Source organism: Carassius carassius, chromosome 11 (genome assembly GCF_963082965.1).
Source record: "Carassius carassius chromosome 11, fCarCar2.1, whole genome shotgun sequence".
NCBI lineage: Eukaryota > Metazoa > Chordata > Actinopteri > Cypriniformes > Cyprinidae > Carassius > Carassius carassius.
Genome location: NC_081765.1, coordinates 32,724,837 through 32,751,181, shown reverse-complemented (window position 1 = coordinate 32,751,181; position 26,345 = coordinate 32,724,837). Strand labels below are relative to the sequence as shown.

At 35.8% G+C, this 26,345-nt stretch overlaps 2 protein-coding genes across 3 annotated transcripts in view; both read left to right on the top strand.

Moving 5' to 3' along the window:
- The first annotated feature begins 582 nt into the window (after positions 1 to 582).
- On the top strand, positions 583 to 4,974 carry LOC132152535 (death-associated protein-like 1 homolog). Its single transcript, XM_059561295.1, has 5 exons — positions 583 to 722; positions 2,538 to 2,625; positions 3,730 to 3,793; positions 4,494 to 4,826; positions 4,913 to 4,974. The coding sequence occupies exons 1-4, from the start codon at positions 662 to 664 to the stop codon at positions 4,611 to 4,613; spliced, it is 333 nt and encodes a 110-aa protein (XP_059417278.1). The 5' UTR covers positions 583 to 661; the 3' UTR covers positions 4,614 to 4,826; positions 4,913 to 4,974.
- A 5,528-nt stretch (positions 4,975 to 10,502) lies between these two features.
- The window catches only part of LOC132153213 (protein TANC1-like), a 155,735-nt gene continuing 139,892 nt past the window's right edge, over positions 10,503 to 26,345 (top strand). For both annotated transcript variants that reach the window (XM_059562561.1, XM_059562560.1), the window contains exons 1-2: positions 10,503 to 10,611; positions 23,266 to 23,355. In XM_059562561.1, the coding sequence (XP_059418544.1) occupies positions 23,298 to 23,355 (58 nt within the window). In that variant the 5' untranslated portion in view covers positions 10,503 to 10,611; positions 23,266 to 23,297. The remainder of the gene's footprint in view (positions 10,612 to 23,265; positions 23,356 to 26,345) is intronic.

The window sequence follows — 26,345 nt, the reverse complement described above, 5'->3', positions numbered from 1 at the left end:
ATAACATATAACATGATATATCATAAAATATAATATGATAATATTTAATATGTCAGCAAAATCAATCAAGAATTCTGAACCTGGCTTTAAGCAATCTTTAGATGTCTGTTCTGGGATTTTATGTACATTTGTGCATTTTTAATTAGAAAATGCATTATTCATATAGGCCTATGCAAACGTAATATTTCAGAAAACATGTAATGCTAAATAACTGTCTTACTATTTAACTGAGAAAATAGGGTGGTAGCCAATATAAGTTAACACTGATGTCTTGCCTTAAAGTGGGGAAAAAATCAAATGAAAGGAATTCAACAAAGCCTCTTTTTTCTCTTTCAAAATCATAATAGTATAATAGTAAATGTATTAAGGATGATGACTTTGATGCCTATTTGACCACAAATCGAGATAATAAAAAGATACACAACACGTCCACATGTGAGAACGTGCATACACTGATCAGATTTCAAGATCCTTTCAGGAAGTCGCATTGATTGTCATGCTATTGTGGTTCCGTTCAGACAGCAGTGCGCGTTCCCGCTGTTCCGTGACGTCAGTGAGGTTAGGCGACTATAAAATCGCGCGCCTCGGCACCGCGTGGGCGGATTGATTGAGGGAGTTGCAGTGTTTGTGTTGCTGCTTGCTTGTGTGAGAAAACGTTACAATGGTGCAACTTTCTAAAACTGGAGCAAGAGACACGCTGAAAGCTGGTCATCCTCCTGCAGGTCTGGACTTCAGTTATATTCGACACTTTGAAAGACTTAAAAAAAAAAAAATTATTGTTTTGTTTGTGTTGTTTAAATCGTTTGAGATTTAATTGTAGCCCTTCAGCTTTAGTTATTGTGATGTATTTTAGGTGTTGCATATTGCGTTGCATACTATTTACCTCGTTTCTGTGCGTGTGCATGCTAGTGTGTTTGCAGTGAGAGCAAACCAAGCATCCAGCCCTTGTTTTCTTACTAGGTGTCACAGGATGTGAGTTCAGAAGACTTTACTTTCAATTTCTGCTTCATACGATTAGTGCAACCTTCCTTTGTGTGTTTCAAACTATTCTAGCTGTTTATCTGAGTTTACCTGAGAAGAGATTGTGCAAGTACGCTTGCTTGTAGTTGTTTGCAATCATGATAAAAAAAAATACTGTTTAATGTCTGGTTTTTTTACTATCAATGATGTATGCAATTAGTTTAAATTTGAATTCATTTTTATATTGCACTTTAAATGATTAACTTTGTGTGATGCGTTTGTAAACAAATATAATGAGCATAAAATGAGATGTTGCCCTTTTTTTCTTTTTTTTTTTTTTTTTTAAGCCATGTGTAGTTTATTTTTTTTTTTTATTTATTTTTTTTTTGTATCCACTGGTGACTGTTCTGGATCTTGTGCATCAACACTTCTGTTGAATATAGAGGGATGGTTCACCCAAAAATAAAAACTTTCATTTACTCAACCTCAAGTTGTTCCAAAAAAAGGAGATTTTGAAGAATGTGGTCAACCAAGCAGTTGGCAGCCATTTTTTATTTTTTAACCATATGATGGTTCTTCAAATATATCATCTTTAGTATTTAAACAAAGAAGCTCATACAGGTTTGTAACAACTCAAGGGTGTATAAATGACAAGATATTAACTTTGGGGCCATCTATCTCAATGGTAAATAGTCTCATACAAGTATGGCATTGTTTTAAAAAGTAAAAGGAGATCACCTGTGCTAGTGTAAATGTTGCATCACGCCCTCAAAGCGTTGCACAAACAACTTCTGTTCTGAAGAAGCGTGCAGTGTAGTCACCTGACCACTTCACACAATGTTCTGGGCTGTTTAAATGCTGAGAAACTGAACACTCCCTTTATTATGCTGCGCTGGAGCATACTGACTTTATTAGACTGATGTGAGCCGACGGACCGTTTTGAGCACATATTTGTACACTCCTCGCCCTCAGGCCTAGACAGGCCTGCCAAATATTCAGAACAACAGACCAGTGGACTGAGATGATGTAGTGGACATCTACAGGGACTGGATTTGTGAGATTGGACTCGTATAAGAAAAACTGACCCTTACTCCTAAATTCCTATAGAAATGAACTGGTTAATGAGCGGAGTATAATCAGTGCAAAGTTGTAGAAAAAGTGTATGTTGTCTAGAATGAAGTGTGAAACCGCAAATCATTATCTGCTTTTATTTTCAGTGAAGTTTGTATGACCGCTGATCACATTAAAGTGAACAAAACTTTTTCAATTATCACAAGTACATTTTATGAAGTTATTTAAAACTGCTTCGTTTTTATGAATGTATTTTTTTTTTTTTTTAATGGAAAAAATTAAAATTGTACAATATTTTTACATTACTTTTTTTAAAGTACATTTTTAGTAGGCTATTTTAAAATATTTTAGAAAGTGGTTTATTTTGTAGAGTCTGTATCTGGCATGTACTGTGATTTAACCTGTGAAGCTGATCAAGAATGAACAAACTAACACTTTCACATTTGTGTAACCTTTTCCAAATGATTTATACAGAACTGATATGTGAAGTTGTGCTTTTTCTTTAGTGAAAGCTGGAGGAAAAAGAGTGGTGAAGAAGAGTGCTGAGGATAACACCAATGTGGAGAAAGAGGGCAAGAAAGTGGATAAATCCAGGTACAGTGTTTTTTTAGCCAGCTGGTTTATTCACAACATATCTTATAACCTAAAGAGGGGTTTTCATTAATTTCAGATGGTTTTAAAAGTCTCTTTCCTATCTCGTTCAGTTTCTCTTGCAGTTCGTCAATATTTAATGAAGGATTTTCTTAGAAATTCTGCTGCCTTGAGAAGGAATGCAGTGGTTTACTTGAACTGCTGACAGTGACATTCATATCGCCAGTGCTTTTTTTCTTTAAGTTGCATTCTGGTCTGCAACATTATCACAAAAGTGATTTACATGCAAAGTGTAGTTTTGATTTCTTTAAGTGATTTTAGTTTTACTGCATATATCTTAAAAGTAACAAAGCAGAAAAGTGTTGCTAAAAATGCTTCATTTCTTTGCATGAAATCAGTAAACCATGCAGTTGCATGCTTGAAGTGACATTTGTATTGTCAGGACTTTATATTTTTTTAATGTTGCTTTTGGTGTCGGCACCAAAATATTAGAAGTGATTAAATGCAAAGTTGATTTATTATTTATTTTTTTAGTCTTGCAGCAGAAATCTAGTGATGAGACAGAAACCTGTCGCTAAAAATGCTTCATTGCTTTGCATGTAATCAATGAATCATGCAGCATGCTGACAGTGATGTTTGTATAGTTTTTTTTTTTACATTGTAGTTCACACCAAAATATCAAAAGTGATAAAATGCTAATTTAATGATTTTTTTTCCTCCATGCATTATTATTTATTTGTATATTTATTAGTAGTGGTTTTAGTCTCACAGTGGAAATCTAGTGATGAAGCAGAAATGTGTTGCTGAAAATGCATCTGTGGTTTGCATGAAATAAATGAACCATGCTGTTTTTTGCTGACAGTGATGTTATCATCGGTGGCTCTTATTTTTATTTTTTAATGTTGCATTCTAGTCCGCAACAATACATCAAGTGAGTAAATGCAAAGATACTGTGTTTGTTTGTTTATTAGTGGGTTTGACTGCAGATATCTAATAAGTGGTCCGTCTGAAACATGTTCTTCAGCACTTTGCATGAGGGCAGTGAATCATGCGGTTTCATTCAGCATGCGATGAATGCAGTGTTTCATACTAATCTTTATTGTCCAGGTCCCTGCCGACCCCTTCCAGAACGCAGCACCTGAGTCTTCTCCTTTCTGGTCCACTTGAGAAGGTTTGTTGTCCTTCTTGAAAGAGAATGCAATCCCATTGAGCATTGCTGTTTGGTCTGTGGTTTAGAAGTCAGTTAGTGTTTAACATTCAAAATGATTTTATGGTAGTAGCTGTCATAACCAGACATAAGTGCAGCTTCTGTGTTTTGAAAAACTTCAAGTGCTCCTGTGTTAAGTGTTCTTCTCTCCTCTGCAAGTTTTAACTGGAGTGAGAGTGGAATCTAGGACATGGACCATTACTTCAGTTGAGTTTAGTCCCACTAGGATGTGCATGTTAGTGTCTAAACGGTGGATATTTACTAGTTTAGTTGGATATCTAAAAGTGGCGGCTGCAAAGTGTTAGAAGCATTCAAGTACCTTTTTGTTTTTGTCTCTTTGTTGTGAATGTAGTTTACCAATTTTTTTTTTTTTTTTTTACCATTTTAACTGTATAAATTTTTTCGTTTTGATATATTTAACTTAATCATAGTAGTTTAATTTCAGATTAACTTAATGTAACTTTTTTTTTTTTTTTTTTTTTTTAACAAGTATTTATTTTACTTTTAGTCTTTTTTTTTTTTTTTAATTGCTCGTTTATTTATCTATTCATTTTCTGTATTTTAAAACTTGGGTTTTCCCATTAAATTGAATAATTTGAGTCCAAAGACTCCTTCCTCTTGGAAATGACGTGTTGTATTTGAGATTGCTGTTTCTCTCTTGCAGCTGGGTCATGATTTCCCCGAGACTCCAGTTTCTGTGCGGCACAGTCGAGTCCGACCGAGCGTGGAGAAACCTCACGTCCCACGCATCTCCATCTGCATTCAACAGCCACGCAGGTTTTGAGCCAAAATAGCTTTTGCTGCTGAGCTTCTGACAACATGAGACAACCAGGATGTGATTTTTGTAGGTGAATCATGGAGGTGATTTGCTAGTAGACTTGTTACAAGGTTATTGTAATGTGATTTGTTTAGGTTGGTTGTTGTAGCTTTGCAGCTTTTGAAGGTTTTTCTTCCTGCGTGGAATGTGTTCTTGTGCAGTGGAACATTGATTAACTCTGTGTGAACGAAAGCTGTGCTGTTGGACCGATTCAGACTGCTGCTTGTCTGACATCAGTACATGTTAATATGCTTTGCGATTTGTAGCTTGAATATGCATGAAGTTTCTTTTTGATAATTAATGAAACCTATTTTTCCTACTCGCGAAATGAGCCTTTCATACTAGTAAAATTCCGTTTTCCAGCGAATGAAATGTTGGTTGTTTCATTTCGTGAATGTTAGGTGGCGGTAGAATCCAGTCAGCAGACTTTGCTTGAACGAAGACAAATTTGGGTTTTTCCTTTCGTGTGAAACACTGCCTAAACAAAGCATGCACAAGTACAGTAACAGAGAAATGGCATGCAATTTAATGAAAACCCAATTAAAACAAGTGCTACAATGACTATTGAACTTTTTAAATTCTGTGACTTAAAATGAGCATGCTTGTGTTCATGTAGGAAATGAAAGTGTGTGTAGTTTATAAAGCAATTTCTTTCTATTTTCCCAGAGCTCAAACACTTAAAATTGATTCTCTTATTTACACAGTGACAAGAAAATGAACTGGATATTCATTAAGTGTTATAGATTCTTTCAATGAGGAATTAACGGTAAACTTACATAAGGATGTTAAAGGAATAGTTCACCCAAAAATAAAAGAATCTTGAAAATGTGCTCTCATTCGGGCCATCTAAGATGTAGATGAGATTTGGAGAAATGTAGCATCAGTGTCTCCACAATGGATGCCCTACACTTAATGGGTGCCGTCAGAATAAGAGTCCAAACAGCTGATAAAAACACCACAGCACTCCAGTCCATCAGTTAACATCTGGAGAAGACAAAAGATGAAACAAATCCAGCATTAAACCATTGATTTCAGCTAAAATATGAGTCTAATATAGCTTCCTCCAGTGGAAAAAGTGGTCCGGTTTGAATGAGGAAAGAAATCTGCACCGTTTACAAGCCAAAATGCAAATTATGAGAGTGTGTTTGAGTCTCGCATACAAGCAGGATAAAGACAAGAAGGGAGGAATCATAAACCATAGCATTCAAGTTTGGACATGCTTGACTGAATTTAAGTTGCTCATAATGATAAAAAGCTTTTGATCTGAAAGATTCAGATTAATTCGATTAAAATTAGTTTGTTGAGAAATATAAATGTTGCCTATGTTTGAATGCATTGAACTATTTTTATGACACTTAAGCACTTAAAGGCCTGAAGGTTAGAGAGTCGGACTTGTCCATATAAATGTCCATTTAAATGTTTTAAAAACGTCTGTTTATGCGAACATTAAGGGAACATTCCATTTTAGAATTTTGTAGTCATTATGGAAACATTAGTTTTTAATGTTCTCTGAACGTTCTGAAACCAGTTGTAACATTTAAAAAATATTAGGCAGGAAAAAAAAGTCAATGTATAAATAATGTTTTTGTGGTAATGTTTTGAGAACATCATTAAAGACCAGGGGTGTATTCCAGAAAGTAGGGTTAACTTACCGTGAAATAAACCTGAACTCTTGGTTGATTAACCCCAAACCTTGCTGACTCGAGGTATGTGGTTCCAAAAACGCGCCCGGGAGTAAGTTCATTCAACTCGGAGTATGTTCCTGGTTAAGACTCAAGACATTCTCAACAGAGCGACGAATCGACGAGTCACTATAGAAACAGACTCTAAGAAAAAGCGCGCCATGCTGTTTCTTCTTCTTTTGTTAATTAGTGCTTAGAGCATATCGCCACCTTATTGATGGCTGTGCAATCATTTACATTTTTTTTTCTATTTAATCTTTAATCCTTGAGAATGTGAATTATATTGTTTGTTTTATGCTAATTATACATTAAGTCATATCAGATGTATTTTGATTTAGAATTTAGACATAGAAAATACCACTCCATGTGTGAGATATAACATGTAATAAATAGTTAAACATTACCTTGTCATAGTGTTTTATAATTTATACATGCCTCTTAATACATAATTTATAGATAACTCTTATATATGCCAATAAAAGAAATAATCTTATTAGAATAATATATTACCTTATTACTTATATTAGCGCTTCCTCATTAACATATCATATATATATATAGGCTATATTACATATTGTAATATTATATAATGTTGTGCGGTATCTGTCACGCCCACTGAAGGCTCGCTGAAGCGAACTAACCCTGGAACATAATCTGCTCCGGAGCAGGTTAAATTCAGAGTATGTGTTGCTAAGATTACTAACATACCCTGAAAGTTACCTCTGTTTTTGGATCCGAAATTTGAGGTTATCTGCTTACTTACTCTTAAACATACCCAGGTATGTCACATAACCTGCTTTCTGGAATACCCCCCAGATAACAAGTAACAGATAACAAACGTTCTATCAGAGAACCTTGCCAGAACGTTTCGAGAACGTTCCCTGATCGCCGACAAAGATCTCAGAGCTAAAAGACTTGGACTAAAAGCCACAAACTCTCATTTCGATTTCACAGGCCCTTAAATGTGATCTAACCATGTGTTTAACATCTTTCAGAAGTCTTAGATGTGTGCCTCTTTACCGTTACGCATTACAAAAGCAGCATTTGTTAGGAGAAGCCTTCATGTGGGAACTCAACCACATCACAAATCATCTCAGTCAGCAGCTGTTGAGCAGAACAACACAGCAGAGAATTTACATCTAGAGACACGGCCACCAGACCTGGACCAGAGCCACTGGAGGCACGCAACAGGTGTGTGTGTGTGTGTGTGTGGGATTATCACTACCTGAATGAGTCTGACTCGATGTCTGCTCGACAATAGGTTAATGTCCAGAGTCAGAGCCGCTGTACAAACACTACTCCAAGACAACATCTTACGACATTCACTGCAGTAAAAAAAAAAAAGGCTTTTCAATGCAGTAAATAAATATTAATGGAGCGCATTTAATAAGAAATTACTATTGCAGCACTTAATTTTTCTCAGCATAAAAGTTATTTCCTGAAACAAAAAATAATGTTCAAGAGTTAAAATGACCCCTATAGGCATCAGTAATTAATTTGTATATATTTGTATATATTTAGTTTTATTTAATAAAGTTTATTAAAGTACTTTTTTTTGCACAACAGAAAGTTAAAACAAACAGCATTTATCTGAAATGAACAGCTGTTGTAACATTGCAGTTAGAATTTTCCAAATGTAATTAATACTTTTATTCAGCAAGGATGCATTAATCTGATCAACAATGACAGTACCAACTATTATAATGTTACAAATACATTTTATTTTAGCTAAATGCTGTTCTGTGAAACTATGCATTCATCAAAGAATCCTGAAAATTATTTAACTCAACTGTTTTCAATTGTTTCTTGAGCAGCAAATCAGCATATTAGAATGATGTCACTTGCAGAATAATTCAGGTTTTGTATTTTAGCAATGTTTGCAATAGCTCTATGTACCAGATGGTGTCAGCATTGAGTTAATTCTTTAAAAAAAAAACATTAATATTAACACACACTCGGGCTAAGAGCATATCCAGTTCACTTTAAATTGTAATTACAACCTCTCGTTATAACAAACATCTGCTGTGGAGATCAGGCTCAGCACATGAGTGAATCCTCTCAGGATCCTGCTAAAGCGCCTGCATTCACACGGAGCACTGGAACAGCAAAGGTCAAACTGCATTGCAGACTTGATCACATCCACTGCCAGCCTGAACCTCTGCAACAGCAGTGAGATTTGTCATAGGAATCTCTACACAAACACCTTTCCTGTGCTAAATCTCTGTCTAGGGTTCATTTCAGGCTGATTAAACATTTTCCAAAACACAAGGTTTAATGTCGTTCTTTGTTTTTTCTTTAAACAAAATAAATTCTCAACTTTGCACTCTTAGCCATGGTACAAATCTCCTTAATTGCACCACCTCTTTTGGTGCTTTAGGTTACAACCTGCACCTGAATTTATTCATTATGTTCAGTAAAGGTGTTTTAAACCTCAAAAACCATACTCGAGGCATAACACCTATTTTTCCTTCAGACTAGTGGAGTTCCAAACAGTATTTATTTTATTGCACTTCAACTATTTATGTTTGTAGTTTTCAATTACAATACATATCTTTAAAGCGGTTTTCTCAGTTTTTTCTCTTCTGCATTGAGCCAGAAAACTACTTTAGTAGCATTATATAAACCAAAATGTTTTACTATATCCCTAAAGGTATTTATAGACAACTGATATATATATTTATATATATATATATTTATATATTTATCATTTTATTCTTTAAACATATAGATTTTCTTTTTCTGGCTGTTAACAGTATTTTGTTTCTGAATGTTTCTGAAAAGTGCATCATTACTTTGTGATGATTAAGACTTCAATAATATCAACCTACTGTGTTTTGATTAGCCCTGTGAAAATAATTAGAAAAATAAATAAAAAATGAGAGGTTAACTTTGAATTACTGTTATTATTTTAAAACATAAATCACTGGGGTCAGACAAACAAATGCATAAATGTTGGTGCTTCATATTGCTTTTCTGTTTAATATGTGCTAAAAAGCTTATGATAGTCTGTTTAATGGCAAGTTCTCACTGTGACAACTTACCACATATAACATGACAGTATTATTATAATGCCCGCAGAATTATTATTTTATTTTTCTGTTCCGTAATTGTGGAAAATGTAAGTATCTGTTTGTTGTAATCAGAGTTTGTGTACAGAAAATGTTATACTCATTAACGGCGGTGAAAAGTGAAAAAAATAGTTAGCAGAGCTTGGTTAGATAACTTACAAATGACTGATTCCAAATTACAGAACATTACTAAAATTGTAATCCATTACACATTTTAGGTTATATAATCAAACTACTTTTTTGTTTTACTTTGGTCCTATCTCATTTATCACAGTTGTATCATATTGATATAAAAATTCAAAGATTAAGAAAATCTGTTCCATTCATTGTTATTAACAACATCAAGTGCATTAAACATTACATTACATTATAAAGGTTCCCAAAATGGGGTTCCATGGTTTAACGAAGGGGGTTTGTGATTTAACAAAAAGCTAATAATTAATTAAATCATGTAAGATTAACATAATTTAAAAAGCAACCAAAATAAATAAATAAATAATATTTTATTCGTTTACCTGTATGTCATGTGGCCATAACAAACCACGTGAACATGCAAATTTGACAGTTTATTATTATTAATATATATATATATATATATATATATATATATATATATAAGGTTGGGAAATTGTGGATTTTAATGCGTTTGAAAGATAAAAGCCTTCCAAAGCTATAGTAATGCATGGTTAACTTCAAATAAAAATGGATGTGTTCATCAGTTGTTAATGCAATGTTGAAACACTTGTTTTATTTAAAAAACAAACAAATTGTGTGTAAATCTAGTGTTAAAATGTTGTGTCTTCCACAAAAAGATGAAAATGTATGAATAACGTATCGGTATTGTGTAAATAACATGAGTAAACGTAACTGTAGCCTGATTAGAATCTGGAATTCTGAAGTCTAATTTACTTAAATTTTGGAATCTGATTACGTAATCTAGATTAGTAATCAATTACTGAGCAGCAATGATAGCCTATAGTAAGTGTGACAGTGTTTTCCTGTTCAGAATCTGTGCTAGCATCACTAAAGCAAGAGACCTCACTTACCTTGAGATAGTAAACATACTTTGTCGTGTCGTGAATCGTGATGATCTCAGTGCACGCGCGCGGAGGGACGGACTGAGGAGCCATGCGCGCTCCCGACCCGGACTGTCTGTGAGAGAGAAGCGGCGTCCTCAAAACTTTTCCCTGACGGATAATTCATGACATAAACAAGGTAAAGTAGCATTTACATCTTCAGTACCCGCCGGTGGATGTTAACGAAGTGTTCAAAGAGTCTCCGCGTCCGCTTGAAAGGCTCGCGAGCTCCGCTGGAGTTTGATAGTTTGTATCCAGCTCTCTCAGATTAAACGGGAATGCGCCGAAGCTTGTCCGCTTCTCTGTCCCGGGATACCGGCGGTGTGTGGATAATGTGTGGATGTTTAAATGTAGGCTGAAACTCATTGGCACATGTAGTTGGATTACTGTTGGGATCATCTCCTCCAGAAGTGGGAATTCTGGCTGTTGCTACATGAATCTGTGGGATATATGGATCGCAGTGGGAAGCATTATCACATTTATCATGTCGAATATCTCTAGGAGTTCATAATGTGCTTTTCCCACATAGTTGATGTGGGTTTAGATTATATACACCGCTCTCAGACTGAATCTGACTCTAGAATGAATTCATTGGTTTCCATTCCTTTGAGAAACTTTTATCTAAAATGACACACTTGGATTTAAGACATGCTTGGAATTACTTTTGCAGATAAAAATAAATTAAATACATTTATTTGCAAATCAGTAATTTCTGATTAGCTGAGTAGTAACTAATTACATGTAATCTGGATTACATAATCAGATTCCTTGTTTTTAGATAATGTATTATTAATATTTTGTAAGTACATTTTATTTACTTTTTGGGGTTACAGGTCAATCATGTTCAGGTCACATTTTGGATAAAAGAAAATCCTTTATTTTTTTTCATATTAATTATATGACACCTTTTTTTAGGTCTGTTGTCTAAAGCAAAATTTATTTTGTTACATTGTGTGATTTTTATTTGCATGATTAGTAATAGAAATATTCTCACTTTATTTTGTATTATTTTTTTATAAATGTCCCTCCACTCCTGGCGGTTTAAACTAGGATCACAGAGAGATAGAAATCCCTCATCATCAGCATTTAGATGGAGATTTATTGGCCTGTTCTCCTGTATGGAGCTGAGTCACGTGGGTTGTGTGCTGTTGACCGAGGACACTCCTAGAAAAGCTTACCATGGATTGACTGTACAGAGTCTATGCTCGACTCGTCTCTTTTTTCAATGCAATCTCTGTAAAGTGATTCTCATCTGCTAATCACAAATAAGTAATGGGAAGTCAAAAAGTGTGAGAACACTGTCTTTTGGTTTATAGTCAGCTGGCAAATAACAGGTGCTGGTATCGTATGTAAACACATGCATGAGAAGTCCTCTAGTCCTGAGTGCCTTGATCACAAGAAGTCCATTATGTTTCACATCTGCTTCACTGAAATAGCTGCCTGAGTGATTTGGAAATACCTGAATGAGTTTGTGTGACTCACATTATGACACACCTGTAGGGATTTAGGTTCAAAAGTCATCCTTCTATCTCTGATTGCCTTTAAGTAAAGTAAATACAGTGTTAAGTAAAGCTGCAAGGCACAAATGCACTGTGAAGCTTGAAACTAATGTCGGAAAATGACGCTTTCTCTGTCATGCTGGGCTAGTGGTGCTGCGGTGCCGACTGGAATCAAAGAGAGATTTGTTAATTGCCCTCACTGGCTCCATCCGCATCAGCGACTGGTTGTCAGGGCTGTAGATCATGATGGGACTTTTTTAATGCTGCTGGGGTGACTCTGGTGGCCTGCAGGGAAATGCTCATTTAATAACATTGTGCAAGTGGCCAGGGGGAGGGTTGTGTTACGTCCAAAACAAAAAACTGTGTTGTGTGTCTGCTTCAGTGTCTGTCAGTCTGGAAATAATAAACTAATTCTAGTGCTTTGTGGGAGGTTGGAATGCTTTAATGTGGTGTATTTCTGAGCACAGTTTATGTTTATCTAAATGATGCTAATGATCACGATATCTTTCTGATTATGAGTTATTGGTAAGGTTAAAGCAAGTAAATTTGACATGCATAAACAGAACTATATTATTATAATTTTTTTGTTGTTGTTATGTCTGGTTAGAAATTATGATTTTGTATTTTAGCATTTAACATTTAATCATTTAGCAGACGCTTTTATCCGAAGCGACTTTCAAATGAGAACAATAGAAGCAGTCAGGTCAACAAGAGAACAACAACAGTATACAAGTGCCATGACAAGTCTCAGTTAGTCTAGTGCAGTAGTTTTTTTTTTATTTTATTAAAAGCAAAAGAAGAAAGATGTGTATTCCAACTGTCAACCCCACACACGCTAAAAACTTTTTAGTTTATTAAATAACATAACAATAGTCATCACTCTTCTTATAAAAATTCATCTTTGTCTTGTGCAATGATATGAAAGCAATGGCAACAGTCAAAAAGACTTTTAGTGGTCTGTGCTCTCTAAAATGTGCAAATCTAGGACATGCACAACATAATAAAGTAGTCTGATTGTTAAAAAATACATTTATACAGAACAATTAAACTAAAACATATTTTAAACCATTTTAAAAGTTGTTATAACTTATACATCTTTTTATCTTTCAAACAGTCAAACAAGTCTTCTTGTACGGATGCATCACTACACCCCTCGTTATTATGGTGTTCATTTCGGCTCAACCACTTGTTGGTCATTTCAGATGTCACTTAGACAGCTTTATCTGGTTTACTTGGGCAGTTCTTGGCTCACAGCTACATTGTGGACAAAACTTTCCAAAAGTGAAGTCAAGGGTCTATTACTCTTAGAATTACTCCTTTGAACCACTTAGATCTCAAACAAGGTCTCAGAGTCTTATATTGAACCACAGAGCTGTGTGTGCTTTGGTTGAGCTGTCGTTTTTGGACGTGCGGTGAGCTCGCTGTGTGGGAATGTGCAGAATAAACTGTACCAGGCTGTGAAATGTAGAGCACTGCTATGATGGCTCAAAGACTGAGACCTTTTACCTTGTTACCACTGTGCTGATGATGTCCTTCCCATTTCCACCACTGTAGTTTACTGTTCCATCACTGGCCAAACATGATGTCTAACCTCTATTGTTTTGTAGGCAGTCTTGTATTATTCAGTTACCTCTGCTGTTGATGTCTATGGCATCCTGTAGAGCCGTTTGGAGGAAACTTATGACGTTTGGCACGTTGATTGGTGATGATCTGAATTGAGCTCTGGCCAATTTGGGGATCTCTCTCAGCCACAACATAATTCTTGAAGCAAATTGACTGATATACTGTAGTAAGTTCCCACCATCATGTTCATCTAATACTGGAAAAATAAAACATTTTTTTTTCTGCAGTCTGCAAGCACAGATTTGAAGTTGGGAAGTGAATCTGTTTTCTAGCAATTTTTTTTTTTAAATGCTTATTATTCAATATTGTATTTCAATTTTCTGAACATAATTGACAAGAGTCGGAATTCTTTGTGTTGGTGAAACTTTTTTCATTTTGTCATTGCTTTGTAGATTTACTACCAAATGTGAAAGTTCCATAAAGCCGAACTCGCAAAAGTCTAGTGTTGTTTATAGGACGTTTATTCTTTATTCACAACAGAACTCATCTGTTTTTCAACATCTGTCAAAATACATTTGCTTAGATCTGTTATAAATCACTCAATACAAGCGCTTCGATGTCCATGATTTTTGCATTAGAGGGCTTTTTGAGGAAACCTCACGTCATGTTTGACACGCAGCCAAGATGTAAAACATTTACAGTGCATCATGTGCAATCTCATTCTTCATTTCAGATTTACAGATATTAGTTACTCTTCTTCTGAGTCTCTCAATGCCTTCCTGTTTGCACAGTTTATCCTCCGCTCTTGACCTGTTGGTAAGTTCCCATGGTCTTATCTGAATGCTGTCAAAGCTAATCACGTGATGTGTTTGCCAGCTACACATTCACTCACTTATACTTCAGACTCATGGAATTTCAAAGAGGAATGTGTGGGGATTCTCACATTTATGGCACTCTTGCTAAACTTTCCATCTTTGAAAGCAGATTTTAGGTGGAGCTGTATGATTTGCTGAATTTATGTATCCATTATCAAAAACTCATCCAAATAAAATTGTATTTGCATTTCCAGTTCCATTTGATATATTGTCAATACCCTGAAAAATATTGAGACATATACCTTTTTTGCTCTCAACAAAGGGGCGGTATCTAGCGTTCTTAAGTTAGAGATTGCCAGGAGACTTTCTACAGGGCAAGTTAATATTTGACTTCAGTCAGATAAAAATAACCTACATCTCTGTAGCTGATCCGTTTGAACGCCTGAAGTCATGATGATTGATTTCCTTTCTGTAGCTGTTTCTTTGATTCTTCTGCTGATGTTGAAGCATTAATGCAGGTGGAGACCGTATTGATTGAGTTCTAGTGTTCTTTGAGTGAAGGAAGGAAGAATTGCTCTGTTTTTCTGAGTGTGTGTAGGTTGGAGTGAATGAACGCTGTCTTGTCTGGTTGATTTAGTTTCCACAGCCTCAGGTGAAACTGTAAATTTGCAGTGAAAACAAGTCTCAACTTTGTTTAGGGAAGCGTATCTGATTCTTCTCACACTTTTCAGGTCATTCCTATGAACAGGCTCCTATAAACCAAACATCATTACTGTAAGTATTACTGATACTGAAGATATTTAGTAGGATATAAGTTCAATGCACATATATAAGTACACACCATATTTTCCGGACTATAAGTCGCTCTTTTTTTCATAGTTTGGCTGGTCCTGCGACTTAAAGTCAGGTCCGACTTATTTATCAAAATTAATTTGACATGAAACAAGAGAAATTAACCAAGAGAAAACATTACCATCTACAGCCGCGAGAGGGCGCTCTATGCTGCTCAGTGCTCCTGTAGTCTACCACTGAGCAGCATAGAGCGCCCTCTCGTGGCTGTAGACGGTAATGTTTTCTCTTGGTTCTTGGTTCTAAATAAATGCGACTTATAGTCCAGTGCGACTTATGTATGTTTTTTTCCTCGCCGTGACGTATTTTTGGACTGATGCGACTTACTCAGGTGCGACTTATAGTCCAAAAAAATACAGTAGAGATATATATATATATATATATATATATATATATATATATATATATATATATATATATATATATATATATATATAGATTTCTATAGTATATCACATAGATTTAATTTGTTAAATCATAAAATGTGAAAGTCTGTTTTAAAGTGAATCCAGACACATTAACGGCTGCAACTTTGTATTACTGAAAGCCTGTCAACAAGTCAACCACAATCTCTTTCGTCTTCTCCACGTTCAGAGAGAGATTGTTGTCATTGCACCACCTGGCCAGGCGGCTCCCCTCGCTCCTGTAGTTTGTCTCATCTTTGTTGCTAATGAGACCCACCACAGTCGTGTCATCCGCAAACTTAATAAAGAGGTTGGAGTTGTGTGATGTTGTGCAGTCGTGGGTCAGCAGAGTGAAGAGGAGGGGGCTCAGCACATATCCTTGGGGGACCCCAGTGTTCAGTGTGATGGTGCTGGATGTTTTACTGCCGACCCGTACTGCCTGAGGTCTTCCAGTCAGAAAGTCCAACAGCCAGTTGCACAGCGAAGTGTTGAGCCCTAGATGAGCCAGTTTGTGAATGAACTGTTGAGGGATGATTGTGTTGAATGCTGAACTGAAGTCTATGAACAGCATTCTGACATATGAGTCCTTTTTGTCCAGATGTGTGAGTGCTGAGTGGACAGCAGTTGCGATGGCATCATCGCGCAACCGGTTGGACCGATATGCAAACTGGAAGGTGTTCAGGGAGGGGGGGAGGGCAGACTTGATGTGGTGCATGACTAGCCATTCAAAGCACTTCATGAGAAGAAGAGTAAGTGCAACAGGATGGTAGTCAGGCTTCTTCGGGACTGGATTGACGGTGGTAGCTTTGAAGCATGTGGGAACCACAGCCTGACTAAGCGAGATGTTAAAAATGTCTGTGAAGACATCAGTGAGTTCTGCTTCACAGTCTCTCAGTACATGCCCAGAAATGTTGCATGCATTGATCCTGTTGAGGGATCTCCTCACACTGTCCTTTTTAAATATATTTTTATTACATATTTATTTGTGAAAAATACTTATACCGATGCCACTATACTGATGTTTGTGCTACTGATGCTTAAATCAGCAATCAAGTTATCAAGCAAAAACATTTTTAGATGAGTTACCTGCTTAAATTCAGATGAACACTAAAGATTAAGAAATACAGCAAGAGTAAAATGTTTCCCAGTTTTAAAAAGTATGGTTTCATATCTTTTTTATATTTTTAAATGGAAGATATGTCTATTGTCTTCAAAAGTTAACAAAAAATAGTGGCCCCTCATAGAACCTAAAATATCTCCTGTCTGTCCTCTGGAACAACAGCGGAACCTAATTAACATGTTTGTCGTTGACTCTCAGAGTCCCTGTTCTCATATGGAGATAAGTAGAAATATTTTAGTGCAGGGGAGGCTGTGTTACTCTGCCTGAGTCAAATCTAAACTCACCAGCGTCAGCATGACTTCATTTTCTGCATTGAAGAAGCGAGTGAGTCACTTGACTCGGGGTGTTGAAAACCGTCTGTTTCTGAGTTGTCTGTGCTCTGTTTAGACCTGTGATCATTCCTGTTATATGGGAAGGGAAACTTTGACTTTCCACAGGTTGGTTTGAGTTCAAGTGCTTACAGATCCAGGTCAAACAAGTACTTACTACTTTATAGAGCAAAAGATATAAAGCCAAAAAAGCTGATATACTGCCCGGTCTGGCTGCCACTGTGTTTTTCTTGCTCATTTTCTGTTACAATGTGAATCTTTCTCTGTCTGAATTCACCTTAGGAGTATGCAAATCACGATATTTGATCATGGATGATTAAAACATCTCCACAATCTGCTTTTGAAGATATACAATGTATCATGCAACAACGCACATTGTTGCAGTTCTGGCTCCGATATACTATACAACACTACATTCATTCACATCAAATGTTAACTCAGTGGTAAAGTTACACTCACAGCCACTATACTTTCTCAATCACAGAAGTACATTATTTGCATGTGCCTTGTCAGTTAAACATTTCATTCGCATGTCTTGTTATCTGAAATAATGCAGCAAGAAAAATTATCTGTTAATCTGCTCTGTGTAAAAGAAAAGATTTTGCTTCTCAAGTAAATGTATCTTGATGTTTTTTTTTTTGCTGAACGATCAGTTAGGTTAAGTTAGATTTCCATATTCTAGTGCTTGGGAGCAGAGATATTCAAGCCTTACACTTATTTTGTAAAGTGAATTGAAAGTAAGTGTTCTATTTGAAATTCTTTTGAAACTTTGAAGTAGTGATGTTCATATCGGTTATTTTTCCTAACCGATAACCGATGTTTTTTAACCGATTATTAACCGTTAACCGACGAGATAATTTACGAAAAACTGTGTAACAAGTAGCCTGGTATGCATAGTTTCGGTTAATATTTGTGCTGAAGGTAGAAAGCAGCATCCCATTTTTCTTTAGACTTATATTACAAAAGCACAAAGATTGTTTTTTATTGTGAATGTACACAAAGGCAAACCTTTTACAATTAATATAGAAAATATAGAAACTCTTTGGTCATTTTTGAGCGAGAGGCTAACGGTCTAATCAGATTCAATGATCTGTGCTAAGTTAAGTTAAAAGTGCTACCGCCAGAGACCGGAGATCGGCTGAATGGATTCGAAAATGGTAAAACTCAACTCTAAGGGAGTTGAAAAATGAGCCTATTTTCAAAAAAGTGGAGTGTTCCTTTTAAAAAGGTCTTTTAAGTGTACCTTCATAGAACCTAGAGAAACCCTGTGATTGGCATATAAAAATCCCCAGTTTAGTAGAAGTGACCCAGTCGCAGAAGCAGGCCTGACTCTGTTAGTTTTGTGGTAGTCATGACACCGGAGATGGACTCCGAGGAATCATTCATGTGAATAGCTCACTGAAAAGAGTTGCTTGGAGAGCGAGAGAATGAAAAAGTGTGTAAATAAGTGGATCTTGGTGGCAGCTTGAGATTGACCTGCTGTAATTGTGAAAGTCTAGAGGACTCATCTGTGCTCTGACGCTTCATTGTGTGAGTGGAACGAGCCAGAGGCCACGTCCACTTCCTGCACAGCGCTGTGCAGATGCTACCATCAACACTTCGCCCTGCTGTGTATAGCTGTATAGTGTGTTTTTGAGGTGCAGTAGAAATGTGACATGGAAACAAGATCTTTTGACTATTCTGGACGAGTTAGAAACAAGTTTATCACAGGTGTACTGTGGGAACCCAGGGAAAGACTCTTTAAAGAGTTGTTTACTCTGTGCTTCCAAAATACTAATTATTAAAAAAATATTAAATAAACAGTGAAGTGTGTGATGTTTTCCATGGGGATGCACTAATATTACAATTCTGGCTAATTTGGGTGTGGGTGATAATGAATAATACACTCTATTAAATGTCTTTATCATTTTCTCTTTAAAGTAAACATGCATAATAGTTTAGAGGTGAGATCTCTATAATAGCTCAGCGATATTCAAGAAATAGGCATTGTAAAAAGGAATGGGCGATAGTTTATTGTTTGAGAAAAATTCTCCCCACTATAAGAATTATTATTTCCACGATAACAATGAATAAATTCTATATTGTTGTTTTGTTTTGCATAATGTTAATAAAGGGATAAAGACCTGAGAAAAAGCCTGTCATACTGTTTATTGGTATATAATATATATTTTTTTTATTTGTTTGTTTTTTCCTTGCCAGCTCCATCTGTTTATTCAGCGATATATAAAACAGTGGTGACTGATATATCGGTATTGGCATTTTTCAAATATTGGCATCGGCTGATAAGTTTTTCTGCTTAGCCGATGTGTTCGAGGCAGGACTTTTATTTTCACAGTGCGCTCATTACTCAGGACATGACATCTTCATCTTACACACTTGAGATTTTTCTGCTGAAGTCTTTGTTCAGTCAGAGTTCCACATGCTGACTTAATTTAATTCCTGGGTCAGATCAGATGTGAGCGAAGCGATGACAAGACATGTGGATATCTTGCTCTATTATGGTGCAGTCTTTAGACCCTTCAGAAACTCCTGACCTTGAATCTGCTCTGGAACCAGGGGTCGTCTCAGTCAGGGTTTTTATAGTTAAAGGATTGGTTCACTTCCAGAATAAAAATGTCCACTTCCATCCAAGATTTTAGGTTTTTGAGGAGAACATTCCAGGATTTTTCTCCATACAATGGACTTCAGTGGGGACCAACGGGCTGAAGGTCCAAATTACAGTTTCAGTGTAGCTTCAAAAGGGCTCGACACGATCCCAGCTGAGGAATAATGGTCTTATCTATTGAAAACATCTGTCATTTTCTAAATCAGATTTTTTTTCATGTTTTGCGACCTGAAAAGTGTAACCCATGTGAATTGCCTTAATCTGTGAAAATACAAACATAAATAAAAGCATAAATGTTACTATTGTAGTTTTACTGTTGTTCTGTAAAATAATACCGTATTTTTCGGACTGTAAGTCGCACTGGACTATAAGTCGCATTTATTTAGAACCAAGAACCAAGAGAAAACATTACCATCTACAGCCGCGAGAGGGCGCTATGTGTCTTTAGTGTAGACTACAGGAGCACTGAGCACCATAGAGCGCCCTCTCGCGGCTGTAGACGGTAATGTTTTCTCTTGGTTCATTTCTCTCGGTTCATGTCAAATTAATTTTGAGAAATAAGTCGCTCCTGACTATAAGTTGCAGGACCAGCCAAACTATGAAAAAAAGTGCGACTTATAGTCCGAAAAAATACGGTAATATTAATAATAATTGTATTATTATTTTTATTATTGATTTGAATTTTCATAGTAAAATATGTATAAATATTATTATTATTATTTTTTTTTTACATTTTATAGTAAAATAATAGATATTATTTTGGTGGTAGAAATTGTAACATTATGCAAGTTGCATTCAGATTTGCATCTGCATTGTTTAATTTGCATTTAAAGTATATTTCTGGTGGAAGTGGAAGGATTGTGTGATTGTACAAAATTTATTAGATTTACATCTAAACTCTGAGGTTTTTGTTTCACAAGTTTTGTGCTGTACAAGCTGTCTCTAATAATGTTCAAGCTTATTTACATTTATAATTTTTGTACTCCGATAAGAAATGTGTACTCAGTTTGTTTATTTCTTGTGGGGTTCAGTGTTTCTTTTCAAATTGGTTTCTGTACTGTATGTCGAGGGTCTCTCTCCTCAACTTTTGACTTCTTACTCTGGATGAGGCCGCAGCAGGTCTTCTTCATCCAAGAGCTGCGATCGATGTGGATCGGACCGTCTGCTCGCCTCCTAGGGAGGGAGCTGCATGCTTTTTTCATGCTTGATTTGTGCTTTGGAGTCCGCTGTGAGTTCAGCATGGCTCTAGATTCGGACCCCTCGCCTTGTCTTGTCTCATCTAAACAGACCAGTCAGGCAAACATAATTTTTCACTTTTCTAGTCTTTTTAGCAAGGTCGTTTTCTCAAGAGATGATGAGAATATAATTTAATATGTCCGTTAGGGGTTAGACACAGTAAAACGAATAAAGACTCTCTTCAAGCCATCAGACCAAAAATGAAACCAAAGAAAACACCATGAATTGAAGACCCTAGGCCCAAAAACACACAAAAACACACACACACACACACAAATCTAGAACATAAATCAATAGAATTAATCTCACAAAATAAATAAAATAAACATAAATGATAAAATATAAATACTGCTAGCTGAGCGTCCAAGAACCGCTGACAGGAGATGTCACATTTGGCAAATCAGGGACGATCTAATAACTCAAAAGACACGCAAAGAGAATAGTTACAAAAAAAACACCTAACGTAACACATTTGTAGTACAAAAATCAAATAGAACAAAATATGAGATCAAATAATGTGTGAAGCGTTCATTTTCCTATTGAAAGAAAATTATATTGTGGTAGTAATAATAATGTTGCACATACCTGATGTATTTTTTAGTCATCTGCCAGTTTACACAAACTAGCTGCAGGATGTACCTTATCGAAGCTTGTTTCTGCCACAAGTAAAAACGTGTAAAAAAAACAAACAAACAAATTAAAATAATAATTGCCACTTTTTCTTTTTCTCAAAATTTTGACATTTAGTTAATCTCAGTGTTGCAAGTAAAACAGTTATAATTGTGAGATTTAAACTATGAACTGTAACATAAAAACTGATTTGTGAGGAAGAAAGTGAGAATTGTGAGATAATTGATAATTGCAACATAAAATTCCTAAGATATAAACAAAAATATGTTATGAGCTGAAAAGAATTGTGATATGTAAACTTGCAATTGCAAGAAAAAAAAAAGAATTGTGAAATTAAAAAGTGCAACTACTTCATTTTTATTTTGTAGAAACAGAATTTTACTTACTAACTTACTAATTCAGAGAAAAAAAGGCAAAATTGTAATATGGACATTCAGAATTATGCAAAGAAAAGTTAGAAATGTGAGATATACATGTAAACTGATCTGCTGATTAAAAAGGTAAAAATAGCGAGATGTAAACTTGCAATTGCAAGTTTATGATGCACAATCCTATAAAAAAAGTCAGAATTGCAACATCTTAAATCATGACTCATCGTTGTATTTTTATTTATTTATTTATTTAATTATTTGGCAGAAACGGTTTTCCATAGCACCCTGCAGAAACAGTTTAACCAGATAAATAGATGTATTGTAATGTTGCATGTATAATTTTGAAAAAATTGCATTAATTAAATATGGAATGCTGGGAATTCAACAGCTTGTTTTCTGGAATAACAAGATAGCGGAGCCGAGCCACTCAAATATTGAAGAATTCTTTCCATGCCGTTCCTCCAGCGATCACACATTAGAGTGGCTGGGCTGTTGGACAAATCCCAGAATCCGGCCAAATAGAGAAGTAAAATATGCAAGAAGTTATTTAGAGTATTATTTTTTTTTATACATAATTTTTTTAAATACATTTCTTTAACTATAAGCACTTTTGGCCCTGAGGACCTATACAAAATAAACTTGTTTATTTGATTTGTCTTTTAATAATGTAGACATACTGTACATGCATCAAACAATAACTCTGTTGGTTTTGTCGTTTTTGGTTCTAAACCATCACTTTTCTGTTACAACTTCAAATATCAACTGTGTTTGATAACATTCTGTTGTGGGAATGACATTTGGTAAAATTACTTAGATTTACATCTGCATTTATTCATTAAGCAAAAAAAAGTTTCTTCACCATATAAAAAGTTTTAAATAAAACTACAATAATGATTGTTTATCACTTTTCTACTTCAATATTTCACATTTAATTCAATGTATTGCTTGCTGTCTCTTTATAAAACTCACTTGCAATTTCTGAGTGCAAATTGTTTCTATACCGCAGTTTTTATGCAGTGTTTAAAGTTAAGTCAAATGTTTCAAAGCAGCTTTATAGAAGATTACAATGTTTATAATATCGTAAAACGCCTTATTAGTTCAGATAAGATCAGAGCTGGGCAATGATATAGTTTACATTTTGCAATGATACAAGCAATGTGACCTCCATTTAAAGAAAGTATGCATCTGTTAGTTTTAATAAAAGTCACCCCCTGGGATTTAAAGAGCATGTAGTCAAATAGTCAAAGAAACACTGACACACAGTGTGCTTTTCAAAGGTCTCTGTGCAGAATTTTCTCTCGGGTGGAGTGTAACTCTTCTTATTGCGTACGAACCTGCTGCTTCATGGGAAAAATCTCTCTTGTTTCCACAGTGTAGTCGTGAAGGGATCGCTGGAGTCAAGCCATGTTCAAGGCCGTGCTGAAGAAGAGCAGAGATGGCGCGAAAAACAGGAAGGATGCAGGTATGAACACAAGAAACTGATTCCTTATCTGCTTCGGTCATGAACAAATCAGAGAATTTTACATTTGTGATATATGGGTCTGAAAATCATGACCCCATCTAAATTTAGTAGCTTTTCTTCTTTGGAAATACCACTTCTTTTAGTCCTTCTTTGCTGTTTTGCTTTTAAATGAGTCGTTTTGCAGCTTAATTTGTTGATTAAAGCCCATCAGAAGATATTAGACTTGTAAGTATGTACTTATTGCAGCGATGCATGAGCAAGATCACTTGGGGAAGCCTGAGGTCGGCTGATGATGTCATGCATCAGAGATCTCTCAGCATGTAGCTGATCAAAGTGTCGGATTTATTTACTGGGATTTATGATGTGGTTTCTGGTTTATGGCACTGTTGTGGAAACAGGTGTGCGAGAGCGCTGTACGCTCCGGGAGAATTAGGAGGAGATGAGTGTGCATGTGTACCCTTGAATTCCCTGGGATCATGGGATGTTGCTACGGAAATATTTATGGTGATTTGGGCTCAACAGAAAAGCAAGAATTAGGATGGAAGACCGAACACAGCGGCTCTGCTCCTCACCTAGTGAGCTGCCTATGCAGGCAGCATTGTAGGGCACATTAAGGCTCTTTCAAAAGTTAGTACAAATTAATAGGAAGCATTGCATGTCTCTTGTGCAGATCTAAAATGGCAGATGAGGCATGAGAAATATAACTTATGTTTTATTATAAACTAGTAAACTTTCGAAATTTGTTTAAAATGTTTTTTTTTTTTTTAGAACAAATATTGACATTTGTTTGTTCATTTCAGTGTTTTATATTTATTTAGACTATTGTAGTCTTACAATTGAACGAAAAAATATTTTGATGATTCAGATTAAAAAATAAATCATACATTAACGACATATGAAAAGTAAAATCTTAAAATGGTATATGAGGCTTCAGAATTGTAGGTTATGTGTTTTTTATACTTATTAGAGTATTTCACTATTATCTTAAAAACATGTGAAAAACATCAATCTCAGTACTGTATTATTTATGGAGTTGCTTTAGAAGGCAGCTGACTATCTAGACAGCATCTTAGCTCACTAGAACAGAGCGCCAGAGTTCAGACAAGTGTCATTCTCCAGCTATTGATAACCGACACCTGTAAGATGATAAAACCATGTTGTTGTGAGGTCATCACTTCTGTTTTGTGTCTGTTGCTATCCAGGGCCACTTTTATAGTTTAAAAGCTTCTTTTTAAATCAGGCTGTGACATGTTAGCTATGACCGAACTCTCTTTTGTGAATAAAGACTTTGGTGAACTTTTATGCCAAGCTGCTGGCACACGCCTAGAGATAAAATAAATAAATAAATGCTCTCAGGTGATTGGCTCAGAATACTGTAGCTCCGCCTCCAACACACACCATTCTACAGTGGTCGATTGGTTGATGTATTTAATGCAAATTTGTGTGGTTGTCACTCCTGCATGGTTGAACACTTATAGAGCAGTGACTCCTGTATGGAACTGATGTGTGAATGTGGTTTTCTTTAATCAGTGTGAGTCATCAATTAAACTTGAGAGCAACTGAGAGTTATTTTGATAATTAATCTATTTTTCATTGATTGCATAAAAAGTGCACACATTATCTTTTTAGTAGTCTCATTTAAAAAATGTTAATCCACATCCTTGTTACTAATCATAAATCATCACAATTTAAAACAAAAACAATCTACAGAAAAACAAAAGCACAAATTGATTGTTAACTGGTAAGTGGTTGATTACTCTGCAGGAGCGTGCATATTTACTTTTCCTAAGTCTAACTTTATAATTAGTTATTATAGCCTAATGTATTATCGCGCACTTTTTTTAAACCCAGACACATGAAATGCATTTCTCACTAATTGTAAAGTGATGTCACCAGTGGAGGTTCATCTAAGTAATTCATCTCAAAGTTTTTCTGGATCAGTCATGCAGCCCTATTCAAATGTGTGTGAAGAATGTGTGTGCTGTCAACTAATGACATCATTGGCAGTCCATCATAGTGCACTTGAAACCTCATAAGACAACATTACCATGCTTGAATCATGTTTTACACACCCTGTCTGTCTGTCTTTATGTCTCTATATTAGAGATGTGCAACAGCGATAGAGGACTCAACCGTGACAGCGACGATCGATCATGTAAACGATGATCTCCTTATAGCAGCACTTTGGGTGGTGCCCTGAGCTCTGATTGTTTAACTTGCCACAGCATGTGTCAAAAGACGTTATGAGAGCATTAACGGCCTTTAAGTCACGCATATCTGTGTTTACTTGACATGCATTGCTTAACTAGTTACTTGAATAAAGTAATCTGATTATGTAACGTGCGTTACTTGTAATGCATATCCCACATCACTGGTCTATACTTGTCCTCTGGTTCTTTTTCATTTGTTGCTGTATTAGTTGTCAGCTTTTTAGGTTGCACTAATTATTCGGACACAAATCCCACCCCCTCTTCCAGTCAGAAAAGCTTCATGAAGTCACTATGTGTCTGTCAGTTTCCTCTCTCTCGATCCCACTGGGATGGTTCCAGCTGTTCAGCATCTCTGCTGTTGGCTTGAATGAGAAATAGCATGTTTTTTCAGCTCCTGGTGTGGCTGATGCTGGAATCGCTTTGCTGTCTTGTCATTTGATGATGTCCCTGTGGGGAATTAGTGGCATGTTTCCGTCCAGGCCGGCTGGGACATGTGCACTTCAAACTCCAGATGAATAGAAGCACATGTTGTCTGAATCTGAGGAGTGGAGGCTGTTTTTTTTTCACATTGCTGAATATCGTATTGCCAATCTGAAAGGCTTCAGAGCTCAGATTCAGACTTGAATTACTGATGTCCTCACACTGTCTTAGAAAGCAGAGTAGGGTTTGATAATGAGGATGGCCCGCGGCGTGTGTGAGAAAAGATCAGACCGGTTGATGACGGATCCGTCACTTGTGCATATGTGTATATATATATATATATATGTATATGTATATTAG